Source organism: Aythya ferina (genome assembly GCF_964211825.1).
Source record: "Aythya ferina genome assembly, chromosome: 6".
Lineage (NCBI taxonomy): Eukaryota > Metazoa > Chordata > Aves > Anseriformes > Anatidae > Aythya > Aythya ferina.
Genome location: NC_140303.1, coordinates 3,818,094 through 3,831,278, shown reverse-complemented (window position 1 = coordinate 3,831,278; position 13,185 = coordinate 3,818,094). Strand labels below are relative to the sequence as shown.

General features: G+C 50.0%; 1 protein-coding gene across 10 annotated transcripts in view; it reads right to left on the bottom strand.

The window, feature by feature from the left end:
- The window catches only part of ANKRD44 (ankyrin repeat domain 44), a 144,715-nt gene that overhangs the window by 117,284 nt on the left and 14,246 nt on the right, over nucleotides 1–13,185 (bottom strand). Inside the window, exon 1 of one of the 10 annotated variants that reach the window (XM_084523519.1) lies at nucleotides 12,501–12,628. The exons of the other annotated variants lie outside the window; for them this stretch is intronic. Coding sequence (XP_084379645.1) covers nucleotides 12,501–12,527 — 27 coding nt within the window. The 5' untranslated portion in view covers nucleotides 12,528–12,628. Of the gene's footprint in view, nucleotides 1–12,500; nucleotides 12,629–13,185 lie in introns of those variants that run through there. 10 annotated transcript variants of the gene reach the window in all.

Below are 13,185 nucleotides of genomic sequence, written 5' to 3'. Positions count from 1 at the left end.
CCCTCTCCTCCCCTTCCCCGCTCCCAGAGCCCACAATTAGCTCACCATCAGAGTGTCAAGGACGTCCCATTACACTTGATAAATGAGGGTGAGCACGGGGAAAACATTTGTCTCGGTAGATGGTGGAGGCAGGTAAAACGTTTGCTTTGCCACTCAAAGCAAGCAATCCTCACATAAAACCTCAGAAAGCAGACAAAATCTCTGAAGTCTCCTAAGCCCTAAAATGTTTTTAATAAAACATTTATTGTAAAAGCAGGCATTAATAGGCAGTACATGCTCAGCCACAGCAAGGCAGAAAGCAGCATCGGGTAATCCCCAATTTTAGCCAATAACAAACCATGAGGGAACCGACAGGGAGAGGAGAGGAGAGGAGAGGAGAGGAGAGGAGAGGAGAGGAGAGGAGAGGAGAGGAGAGGAGAGGAGAGGAGAGGAGAGGAGAGGAGAGGAGAGGAGAGGAGAGGAGAGGAGAGGAGAGGAGAGGAGAGGAGAGGAGAGGAGAGGAGAGGAGAGGAGAGGAGAGGAGAGGAGAGGAGAGGAGAGGAGAGGAGAGGAGAGGAGAGGAGAGGAGAGGAGAGGAGAGGAGAGGAGAGGAGAGGAGAGGAGAGGAGAGGAGAGGAGAGGAGAGGAGAGGAGAGGAGAGGAGAGGAGAGGAGAGGAGAGGAGAGGAGAGGAGAGGAGAGGAGAGGAGAGGAGAGGAGAGGAGAGGAGAGGAGAGGAGAGGAGAGGAGAGGAGAGGAGAGGAGAGGAGAGGAGAGGAGAGGAGAGGAGAGGAGAGGAGAGGAGAGGAGAGGAGAGGAGAGGAGAGGAGAGGAGAGGAGAGGAGAGGAGAGGAGAGGAGAGGAGAGGAGAGGAGAGGAGAGGAGAGGAGAGGAGAGGAGAGGAGAGGAGAGGAGAGGAGAGGAGAGGAGAGGAGAGGAGAGGAGAGGAGAGGAGAGGAGAGGAGAGGAGAGGAGAGGAGAGGAGAGGAGAGGAGAGGAGAGGAGAGGAGAGGAGAGGAGAGGAGAGGAGAGGAGAGGAGAGGAGAGGAGAGGAGAGGAGAGGAGAGGAGAGGAGAGGAGAGGAGAGGAGAGGAGAGGAGAGGAGAGGAGAGGAGAGGAGAGGAGAGGAGAGGAGAGGAGAGGAGAGGAGAGGAGAGGAGAGGAGAGGAGAGGAGAGGAGAGGAGAGGAGAGGAGAGGAGAGGAGAGGAGAGGAGAGGAGAGGAGAGGAGAGGAGAGGAGAGGAGAGGAGAGGAGAGGAGAGGAGAGGAGAGGAGAGGAGAGGAGAGGAGAGGAGAGGAGAGGAGAGGAGAGGAGAGGAGAGGAGAGGAGAGGAGAGGAGAGGAGAGGAGAGGAGAGGAGAGGAGAGGAGAGGAGAGGAGAGGAGAGGAGAGGAGAGGAGAGGAGAGGAGAGGAGAGGAGAGGAGAGGAGAGGAGAGGAGAGGAGAGGAGAGGAGAGGAGAGGAGAGGAGAGGAGAGGAGAGGAGAGGAGAGGAGAGGAGAGGAGAGGAGAGGAGAGGAGAGGAGAGGAGAGGAGAGGAGAGGAGAGGAGAGGAGAGGAGAGGAGAGGAGAGGAGAGGAGAGGAGAGGAGAGGAGAGGAGAGGAGAGGAGAGGAGAGGAGAGGAGAGGAGAGGAGAGGAGAGGAGAGGAGAGGAGAGGAGAGGAGAGGAGAGGAGAGGAGAGGAGAGGAGAGGAGAGGAGAGGAGAGGAGAGGAGAGGAGAGGAGAGGAGAGGAGAGGAGAGGAGAGGAGAGGAGAGGAGAGGAGAGGAGAGGAGAGGAGAGGAGAGGAGAGGAGAGGAGAGGAGAGGAGAGGAGAGGAGAGGAGAGGAGAGGAGAGGAGAGGAGAGGAGAGGAGAGGAGAGGAGAGGAGAGGAGAGGAGAGGAGAGGAGAGGAGAGGAGAGGAGAGGAGAGGAGAGGAGAGGAGAGGAGAGGAGAGGAGAGGAGAGGAGATGCTGCTCCTTCAGCATCAGCTCTGAGGGAAAGCCTGTGGGAACACGCTGGGTCTCAGACAAACCAAACATCTTCAGCCTGTAGCACTCCAGAGGAGCAGACAGCTCTGTGCAGTGCTTCCTGTGTAAGCAACACAGTTAATTAACTCTGTGTTGATTAATGGGGCGCTCTCACATCAAGAATTTATTGAGTCTGTTATTATATACAAGGTCATAATTGCCAAACAGCCGCAGCTAAATACCATTCCTTGCCGTCTACTCCTTAAGCATCATAATGCAAAATTAATTGGTACTTGTTTGCTAATGAATATGAAATATTTTAAGTCATGCACCATAAAACTTACCACTGGTATGTTCCTTTCTAAACACCCATGAATGAACTAAACTGCTTTAATACCTTGGGAAGAGCCTCCTCTCCGCGTGGGATGGGTAGTTCGCTGCTCTTCGTAGCAGGGCCTTTCTGCGCTCAGACGTTTACCAAAAGAGCTGTTCTAGAATAATTAGCCAGTAGTAATTCCACTTCCACAATGCATTAAGACTGACTGGCAAAAGATGCTTTCATGCGAGGCTATGAGGAGCACCCACACCAAAATATCTACCCAGAACAGTTATTTTGGGGCAGCTGTTTCAGTGGATTTCCAAGCTCAGCTGAGATCAGCTCACAGCAACTGATCGAACTTGGCCTGGGGGTAGAAGGGAAGATCAAAAAGACACTTGAACCCCTTTGTCCCTTGTGGGATCCTTACCTTCAGGGTTAGCCTCTGTGCACAGAAAGGGCGTGCAGCATAACAAAGCAAATCCCCAGGGTGAAAGAAAAACATCCCAACTCTGGGATACGCTCCCCTAGTCCTAAGGGCAGGAGAAACCAGAAACAGCGTCCTGACCCTGGCTCTGCCACGCATGTAGGGTGGGGAAAGCAGAGGGGCACCCACACCACAGCTGCAAGGGGCTGCAAGGCTGGGGATACAGCCCCAGCTGAGGAAAGCCCTTCTGTTTACCTACCTGCAGAAATAACATTTCCTCTAGTTATATTTCTGAAGTCTTGGTAATGCAAACCTTTCTTCAACCACATCTGTTTCAGAAAGATGGGGTATGAGCTACACAAACAAGGTCTGACTGGTTTTTTTAATTAGTTTAAGGTGGACCCAACAAAAACATGGCTTTTGTTGTGTTTTTTTTTCACTCGTCATGCTATGAACCACAGGGATCAGCACAGCTCCAAGGGGAGCACAGTACGTGAGAACGAACGCAGGAAGGCTCAAGCAACCAGGCTTTCCTCTAAGCCAACTGCTTGTCCTTTTGCAGAGAGGACTGCTTGATCAGTGAAACCAAAAAAATCTGGACTGTTTTCTCTACTGTTTGAAAGCAAACAAACTACACCAAAAGAGGGAGAGTCAGGAACCAAAGAATCACTTCTCAAATGCAATGCTATTCCTGGGACTGCACCCACACAGCGTTAGCACGGGTATTTAAACGGTGCTTATTTTTGATGCTTCAATATCCCAGCGAGCAGCAGTGCAATTCAGCCTAGCAGACCGGACAGCTCAATAAGCTCACAAGGCCAGGCAACACATGAAGTGGTTTTGTCACTTCTGTGGGTCAAAGCCTCGGAGCACCCTTTGTGCAGGCAGCTGTGAAGAGGCATTTGGCAAAAGCCTGCTCCATGCTAGAGCTCTATGGAGACAGAAAATACAGAAGCAAAGGTTAAGGCACCGAATTATGCCTGCTTGTCCACTTGGTTTAAATTTTTGTCCCTATGGAATCAACTGAGGGATTCTTCAGACAGCTGTCTGCAAGCCTACAGGTCTTCAAAGACCCTTTTTCTAAAGTGCTGGAGACCACACGTCTGCATGGAGTCACAGAAGGGTTTTCAGACAGTCGTCTGCAGAGCTCCTCAGCTGGCACTGCGGGAACCCGAAGTGCTGAAGATCATGTGCCTCTGCTCGATTTGCTGTCATTCTTCTCTCCATTTCCAGGCAGCTCCCCGGTAAACCACACGCCTGCCTCAGAGGGCACAATATAGTCATGAGAACCCATTAAAGATGCACAAACATTACCAGGAACTAGAACCAGAAGATCATAAATGGGATCCCCGATTAACAGAAAGCCTGTGCACAGGCCTGTTGGAAGAGGGCAGCAGCAAGGCACGCTGCAAGCAGCTACCCCAGCTAACAGTCCTCTGTGGAGGAGGAGGACAAATCTGTTCAGCCCAATTTGCTCCATTTCAGAGAAGAAATATTACTCCTCTGGGTAGCAGGGGTGAGGCACAAATTCACCGGTCTTCACAAAAACGCTTCTAAAAGCGTCTTCTGCTTAGAAGCTAGATTGTATGTATGTAAATATTGACAAATAATAAGCATGACTTAGTAAGGAAACTGCCTGGTTTCACCCTGACATGAAGTGGACCTTGTGTGAACGCACCCAGGAACGCCACCCCATCCACTTACAGCAAGTTTGCCTTGCTTGAGTTTGGGAGGCTACCTCCATTTCTCTAAACCCACCCAGCTTTACGTGCATGCTGTGGCCAAGTGTCACGCAGCCCAGGATTATTAGGACATTCAGTCTACAGAAGTGGCGCTAACGCACAACAGGCTGATCTCATTTTTACCATTTGTACGGCCAGCTACAATGCTAAGCCTGTGACACGGGATTAGCAACCCAAGGCAGCCACCCACTGCAAGCAGCCAGAATAAACCTTAACCTAACCCACCAGGTGACCCAGAAACCATTCCCTAACAGAGCACTTTCTCTTAAGCAGCACCAGTGCCTGTTTCACACATTACAGAACCAGTATCTAAACAAAATGTTCACTAGCAGTGTGCTATGAAACCGCGTGTCACCGTTCATTTCTCATCTTGCAACATCCTAAGACTGGCAGCAGCCCACGCAGTATAAACAGCACTCACACAGCGTGCAGGGCGGAAGGGCACCGCTGTGATTCAGCCACGGAAAGAAGTAAATCAGGATTTGGTTCTTGCTCTGTCACCTGCTGTGCTCTCAGACTGGACTTGCTCGCGGAGTCTCTCGGCACCCAGCTCCCGTGCTGCAAATCAGGATGAGGGCCACCTCCTCCCAGCAGCGCTCTCCGTCCCACCCGGGTACGTCACCCCTCTCCTCCACGCCTCCCTCGGGGTCGTGGCTGCAGCCCCCCTGTTCCCCACCACCACTCCAAAGCCCTCTTGGCAGGGCAGCTTCGCACCACCTCCCACCTGCCTTCAGCCAAGGGCACAGCGAGCCACAGGCTCCATCCACAGAAAGCAGCACCAGAAGCAAGGCCACGACCCCTGACAGAGGAGGGGATTACACACATCCCTAAAGGATCAAGGCTTGTTTACATTAAAATAAAGACATTTCCTCATGCTGGGCTTGATTCCCACCAAGAGGGAGGCAGCTGGACCGCTCACCTAAGCACACTCCTCTCAGGCAGGAGGGATGCTCGCGGGCTCCGGCACACTGCACTCCCGTGGCTGGTGGAGCTTTTTGGAAACTTTCCTGGAGTCAATGACTAAATAAGTCCCTCTCTTGATTTTAAATTGGAGATAAATGCTGCGTGTCACATTGGCAAGCACATTAAAGCAGCTGGAAGCACAAAGACAATATGGAGTATTTCAGGCCTTTGTTCTCTCATTTTTTACCCATGGCATGTTAAGCAACTAAAGAACACACTGAGCAAACCAGTGCTTTACGGGCAATAGCACAGGCTTCCAGCCTCTAAATCCCACCTTTTGCTACTGGCACGAGTGCACGCAATTAGGAAGGGGAGAATGAAAACACAGGTGAAAAGGACACGTTGCCCATCTATTATAAGTACAGGGAAAATGAACTTTATACACAGAAGGACAGCAACACGGGTGCTGCTACCAGCGTGTTGCTGTAAGAGCAAAGCAGTTCCCCCACGCTCCTGCAAAGGCAGTCGGGAGTCAACGCAGCCAAAGGCAGAACTTGGTCTGAAGAAGAGCTGTCAGAAGGCAACCTGCAGCCCCTTCACCTCAGGCAGGCAAGGAGCCCGTCGCATCAGAACGATGTTACGATGAAATGGGCCAGGTTCTCCATCTGAGTGGTATTGCCTGCATTATTAATGAAGAAACATATACAAAAGCTGACTGACATTCAGCGAAGTTCCCTTTCCCAGAGGATTCTGTAATACTTACGTGTCTACCAGAGCAACTGCTCTTTAGTTTATACCTTGTCCAAACAAGAAAAGATAACTCATGAGGTTAGCAATACTTGATTTCTACCTTTTAACTATTTAATTTCTTCAAGTTACAAGCTCTCTCCTGCTGCCAATACTTTGTTTATACAGACATCAGACACAGGTATGCAATTCAGGAGGCACCACAGGATTATTTTGCTCTAAGTCTTTGCATGGACAAAAGATCAAGCAACAAGTCTCTAAAATTGTAACGCCTGCAACACAGGGGGAGGGACAAAAAAAAACCATCATATGTTGAGATCACAAAATATGCCAGAACAGAAACGGCAATGTTTAAACACCAAATTATTCATTGCTAGTGCTAGTGATCATTTGCAGATGTTGCGTCATTAAAGATATCAAGATGTGGCCTTGGAGCAATCCTACATGTACATCATTCAACAGTAAAAGTTTTTTTTTCTTGAGAAATCAACTTCTTCATTAAAAAAAAAAAAAAAAAAAAAAAAAAAACTAAAGCTTTGGCTCAGCAAACAGATCCAATCAGATATATCTGTCAAGACCGTGCAGAAGTCAGCCACTATGGTTTTACTTACTTCCTCATAAAGATGCAGTAGCATGCAGCTGCAGGGAGGAAGCAGGAGCTTTGCAAGGGCATTCTCCCCAAGCACTCCTTTAAAATTCGAAAGCAAGCTATTACAAATAATTCAAGCACAAAAATGCACGTCCGTACATAAAAACAACTCATAACACGAAGTACAAACATCAACCGGACAAGCTTACGTTAGGCAAGGAGATTTAACATCGCGAGGCAAAAACACATTAAACACCCTCCAGTTTTGGCTGTACATCTGCAGCCTGGGACAACTTTTTCTTCCCCCAAAAGCAACACATATGCAAATGTCTGTCATCAAAAAGCACGCACTTTTTCAGAATGTCACAATTACCTAGCCACAACTAAATGCTGTAATTTGTTGACCAACTCCTTGCAAACTTCAATAATGACCTCAAACCCTCAGATAAAACTGCAAAATAATTTCCCTTCTTTTAAATGTAATTTTGTAATGCTTTGATTCCCACCCATCACCAGGCTGAAGGGCTCCAGGATCATGCTGCTACATGCTCCTAGTGCAGCAATTAAACCAAGGCTGAAGCCACAGCCAGCAGCTGTGGGAACTATTTAGTCCAGGCTTTGCAGCTAACAAAAAAAGTGACTTAAGTCAGCTATGTACTTTTGAAAAAAAAAAAATAATTAAAAAATTGAAACACCTGAAAATGCAATTTTTCTAGCTCTTAAAGCATCTAAACTAAAAGGTTAAAATATGGAGGTATGACAAAAATCATGTTCTGCTAGTAAGTTTAGCTCACCCATATGTTTTGCAACATACATGTACAGAAGCAGCAGTATGTGAAGCAGTGGCTTCAAGTGAAAGAATAAAAATCCAATTATATGGTCAATGTTGTCAAAACCTACTTTTAAATGCTGGCCTAATACAGGCCTATACCTATAATACCTGGCTCCTGTAGGCACCTGATGACACTAGAACCAGTATTAGTATCAGAGAAAACAAACAAACAAACAAAAAAGTTATAGTCATCGGTGATTAAAAAGGAATAAAAAGGCTAAAAAAACACAATATGCTGACTTACTGTGTACAATATCTGCCCAAGCCTGCAGACAGCCTAAACAGCACCTTTTAAAGACCAAAGGGCTGGTCTTTCAAAGGAAGAGCCTGAGATGTGCTGTTCTCAACAACCCTCCCCACATCTCGGGCCTCTGGCCACTCCAGCAACCAACAGGCAGGCCCCGGGGTCCACAGGCTCCCAAAAACCCCACATGCAGCTACATGGCCATTTTCTTTGCTGTCTGCCTCTGGTTTGCCCCAAAGACCAGGCTGGAGGCCCTACCCAGTGCCAGCAGTTGGCTCCAGCATGGGCACCAAGATCCTCGGCCCAGCCTCGAGCCAGGATCGCGATCAGCAGCACCTCAGGCACACCGCAGGTGAGGACAGGCTCTGCTGGGCACCATCCACAGCTCGGGCACAACTAACATTTTCCTGGGGCGGTCACATATGCACACACCCTCAAAGCAGCCTAGGCATCTTGGTGTAAGCATCACAAAATCCTCACAGCATCACCACACTTCTGGAGGGTTTCTCCTCTACAGAAAAATATACAAATAGACGTGAGCACAGTGCACGACTCCAGGATCCTCCTGATAAAAATTTACCTCAAAACAAGCTACGAAGCCATCTGAAAATGATACTTCATAAGCCATGACCAAAAAAAGCAAGCAGCTTCCTTTCCTGCTCTGCACCTTCCTCTCTTTGGGGACTCAAAGTCTCTTTCCCCCCATCTGAAGAGGGCCAGACACAAAACCTGTCAGAGCTCCGCGGCCACCTGGGAGGCAGCAGCACCCACCCTGCCCACGCCGCTAAGCAAGGGCAGGAATTTTCCAGAGTTTTTTTTTATTTTAAAACACACACATTTGGAAATGTAATCAGCTTTGTTAGGAGATTATTTGTTACTGTTGTACTCATTTTGCTTTTGAGTGTGTTCGGATCAAATCCAGCCTCTGCCCAGGCGATTTTTATGATTTCTGACATCTGTTTAAAATCATTTTAAACATCTGCTTAATGCTGTTTCTCTGTGACCATAATAAAAAGGATCCTGATGGTCAGTGAGAACTGTCAAAGACAGGAAAGCGTTTGGGAAAGGGAGAGAAATGGTCCTTTCAGTTCCAGTCACACCGCATTGCCCTCAGCAGCCAAGGACAACAGGCAAAATACCTGGAGACAGGATGAGGTTTTGCAGCTAATAGCAGCCTCAGTGCACACACCATTTAGCTGGGCTTCATTACCCTCACACATGCTTGTAAGGGTAACCTAAAAATTATCGTTGTTTTCTGCACATGGGGCCTGAGCTGGTGAAACTAAAGTGACAGGAAATTTGGCCCCCCCCAGGTGCACTGGGTCAAGGCCTGTCTCAAATCTACAGCGAATGTCTCTCCGAATTCAGGCATAAAAGCACCAAGCGCTGCATCTCTTAAAAGTAGCTACACCGACTTGATCTTTATGTAACTTCTGATTTTCGTTCACAGAAAAGATACCCGGTGCTTTCCAAGGACAGAACGACGCATTTCCCACGTGAACATGGGTGGCCACAAGCAGCACCCAGGCAGGGCAGAGCTTGCATCAGCCTCCAACAGCCCCCAGGACAGACAGACAGGGGCTGCTCCACGCACCGCTGCCCCAACACGGGTGAGCCGGGCAGAGCACTGGCATCCCAAATCGGACGTAACTACCTCAGATTAAAAGCACATTCAGCAGGACTTCAGCTAATAGGCTTTCTCTTGAGAAGTCTGCACGTGGCAAACGCAGAAATGATTCTCAAGAAACTAAGCTACTTGATGCAAACGTGAGCAATTAAGAACAAGCTGTGTGAGAAGCGCAAGCAGGGAGACCTGTGGTGGGAAACACCCCGGCCACGGCTGCTCAGGGGCAGATCCAGGCAACAACAGCTGCTTGAAAACCAGCCACAAAATTCAGAAAAACAAGTGTTACCCTCAGACAGTTTTGGTAAAGGGAAAGGAGACTTGCAAGGAGGAGGAAATGGCAATGCAAAACACAGTCACGAACAAAGAGCAAAAGAAAGCAGCTTTCCTCAGCCAGCCCCTGAGGGAGCACGGGAAGGTTTTTTCACGCCCCATCATCGTGTCCACAGAGCCAGGCTCGAGATGTGTCAGTGAAGCTTCCGCCTGAAAGTCTCTGGCCACCCATTTGTTGAAACACTCATCTTCTGCTCATTATGAACTCCAGCTTACGCACAAAGGCTTTTATCACATATAGCTGCATCCTCACATATTATAAAACACAGATGTTTATCAGAATGAAAAAGGTGCAACCAATAAACCGAGTAGGGAGCAACACAGAAATAACTTAGACCTGAATATTATATATATATATATGCACATATATATATATATATATATATATATTTAGTCCTTAAAGCAATTCACATGCTTGCTGTAATCAGCATTCACTATAGAGATGGCGAGGAGAAAAAAAAAATAAAAAAAAATAACAGATAAAAGTTTTATGATTTAGAATAAGTTTCACAGTATTTTTATATGAGGATGGGAGTATTTAGAACTGTTACAACTGCACAGACACATCAATATAAAGATTAAAATGCTAACAATTATGACTTGTTTTAGGTTGTTTCACCTTAACATTCAGAAATTACTACTGGGGGGGTTACTGAAGAGAGAGTCCTGGGGGAAGTTCATGCAGAAATGAATAATGGTAGAAATGCACTTCCTGTGGTTAAAAGACTTACGGGCTTCTCATGGCACAACTGATGAGCTAGCAATTGCAATCACTTGGAAACGAATTCAAGTAACCTACATGCACCGTATGAAAAATACTAAAGTCTGAAACTGAGCTCTCCTGCCTAAGGACAGAATGCAGCCCAACAGACAGAGACACTAATCTCTTTGGAGGTTTAAGCATAGCAATACCTTGACACCTCTCAGCAGTACCAGAAAAAAAGCAATAATGAAAGTCTGCCTTTCTTCAAAGCCTGTGATTAGTTTCTCTTCTGTTTGGAGGCTCTGTGTGCTGTTAGATGCCATTGGTAAGAGAAAGCAAGAATGAAGACAAGGAGTAAACAAGTTTCTTGGAGAAACATGCTTAAACACTCGATGTGGGATTCTCCAGTCTTCTCCTACACAAGTTTCTCCTCCCTGTGAGAGAACATCATGGAGCCAGAAGAAAGCATGTGCTACAGAAATCACAACCAGAGGCAGAGAGAAACGCTTGGTTTCAGAGTCAGCTTCCCCTGAGCATCGCAAACGAGACCTGAACAGGCTGCACACTGAGCACACAAAACACCAGCTTGCATTCGCAGCAGTCCAGGTCGCAACCATGGCAGCTATGCCTTGTCCAGTGTCCTACACACCGCAATCCTCATTGCAGGAGACAGCACAGACTGCTGTGGTCTCTTGCATTTAAGCAAAAGGAAGCCGTTTCCTGAATCGCTGCAAGTTATCGCTGCCACAATTGACTTGATACTCAAGAGCAGGAAGAAAGACAGAAGGAGCCTGTTCCTGTAGCCTCAGCAAGTCTGAGCGCGGGCAGGGGTTGTCACAGGAGCACAGAACTTGCCAAGCATGCCGTTCTTCGTCCCAGCTTCACCTCTGGTTCACCTGTGTCTATCTTTAAGCACGTGGGACAGCTGCAACCACGTGTCTTTTGGTGAGAGGGGCACCAAACTGAGGACAATGCTCTCCAAACCTGAGGTAGATAAGAAGTCCAGCTCGGCCTCACCCACACAGTGCAACCGCTGTGGGCTGTGCGGCACTGACACTTTGGTTACAGCTGCTCGAACTGCCATGGGCTCTGTGCCTACAGCTCTGAACACGCAGGAACAGACACACACGAACCCGTGGGCCCAGCTTTAGAGGAAGTGCTGCAGCCAGCTTTGAGCACGTCCTCCCACTCCTCCAGTCCCTCAGAAGTAAAAGAAGATCTGGTGAAGAAACTGAGGAAAAAAAATTGCAAGAGATCCAGTAGGAAGAGCACGGACAGACCAGTCTATCCCCTGGTAAACAACAGCAGACAGGTACCTGCAAAGAAAATCTGGCAGCCTGTCATGTCACATCACCTCTCAGGGCACAGCCTGACCGGGAACCACCACCAGCAACCACCAAGACACCGAGCATCCCCAGGGCAGGCGTGCTGCAGGGGCGCTACAGCAGCTCGAAGGAGCCTCATCCCTCGTCTTCAAGGGTGGCCAGAAGAGAAGAGGAGGGCAAACACCAGGCTGACAGCTTGCTGTTGCTTTTTGTGGCAATACGGATTTCATCAAGACGTGATCCACTTGGCTTAAATCTGTTCTGACTTCTGCTGCTGCAGCAAAATCCTCACCACAAGATTTTTAGCTAAAGGTTAAAAATTCTAACGGCAGTGAAATCAAGGACTTCGTTAAACGCAAGAAGCACTGAAACGGCACAATTTCAGCCTGCCATAACACACGTACTTTTAACATTCATGCTCACAGCTTGGATTATCAACAGGGAGATCCTGAAAGGAGCAGCCTGATCCTTTTTTTTTCATTCCAAGCCTCTTCCCAGCGCCCTAAGAAGGGGTTTCACGGAGCCTTTTCTTAGGAGGCAGGCTGCGAGAGAGGCTGGCGATGCGGGCGCAGGGGGTGCGGGAGCTCGGCCGCCCGCGGGACCCCCGTGCTGCGGGGCGCGCTGCAACAAGCCCGGCTCGGAGCACGCCGCCAGGGCTGAGCTCCGGCACCGAGCTGCCGCCTCTCCCTGCCGCGGGGCCGGCCGAGCCCAGCCGCGCCGGGGGCCTCCCGCCCCACCCCCGCAAGGCCGCGGTGCCCCGGGGCCCGCTCCCTTTCCCCGCGCCCACCTGGTCGGCGAGCTTGAGCACGGCCATCCTCCTCCTCCTCCTCCGCCGCCGCCGCCGCGCACATGCAGCTCCCGCGCCCGGCGCCGCTGTCGCTGCGGCGGCTCCGCTCCGCGCCGCGCCGAGCCGAGGCGGGGCGGGGGCAGGGGCGCGGGGGCCGCCTCGCCCGGCCCGGCCCGGCCCAGGAAGCGGGGAGGGGCGGCCGGGACGCCTCAGCGCGGCCCGGGCCCGGCCGCCACCGCCGCCTGCCGCCTTTGTTCCCGCTGCCCACGGGCTGCCGGCGCCGGGCACCTGCGGCCCGAGGAAGGGGGGAGCCGGGCCCCGGGCCCCTCGGAGCCCCCGCGAGCCCCGTGGAACAGGAGGGGAGAAATAAATAAATAAATAAATAAATGGGCGTCCTCCAAATTTCCTGTCACAACCGCGGGTGCCCTGAGCTGCTGGGGGGCTCCAGCACCGGAGCCGAGCAGCACGCCCGAAGGGGGGATGTGCTTGCCTGCCCCGCTGAGGGGACGGGGTGAAGTCCGCATCATTTACCTGTGTGCACGGGTCTACGCGCAGCAACAGGACTTAGAAACGCTCCAAAGGTGGTGACAGGGCGATCAGATTTTTCTGAGGACACGTAAATGAAAAGGATCCAAGATCCCCTTTCCCTCCTCTGTCTGGCACACAGAGGCCAAGCTCGGGTTTA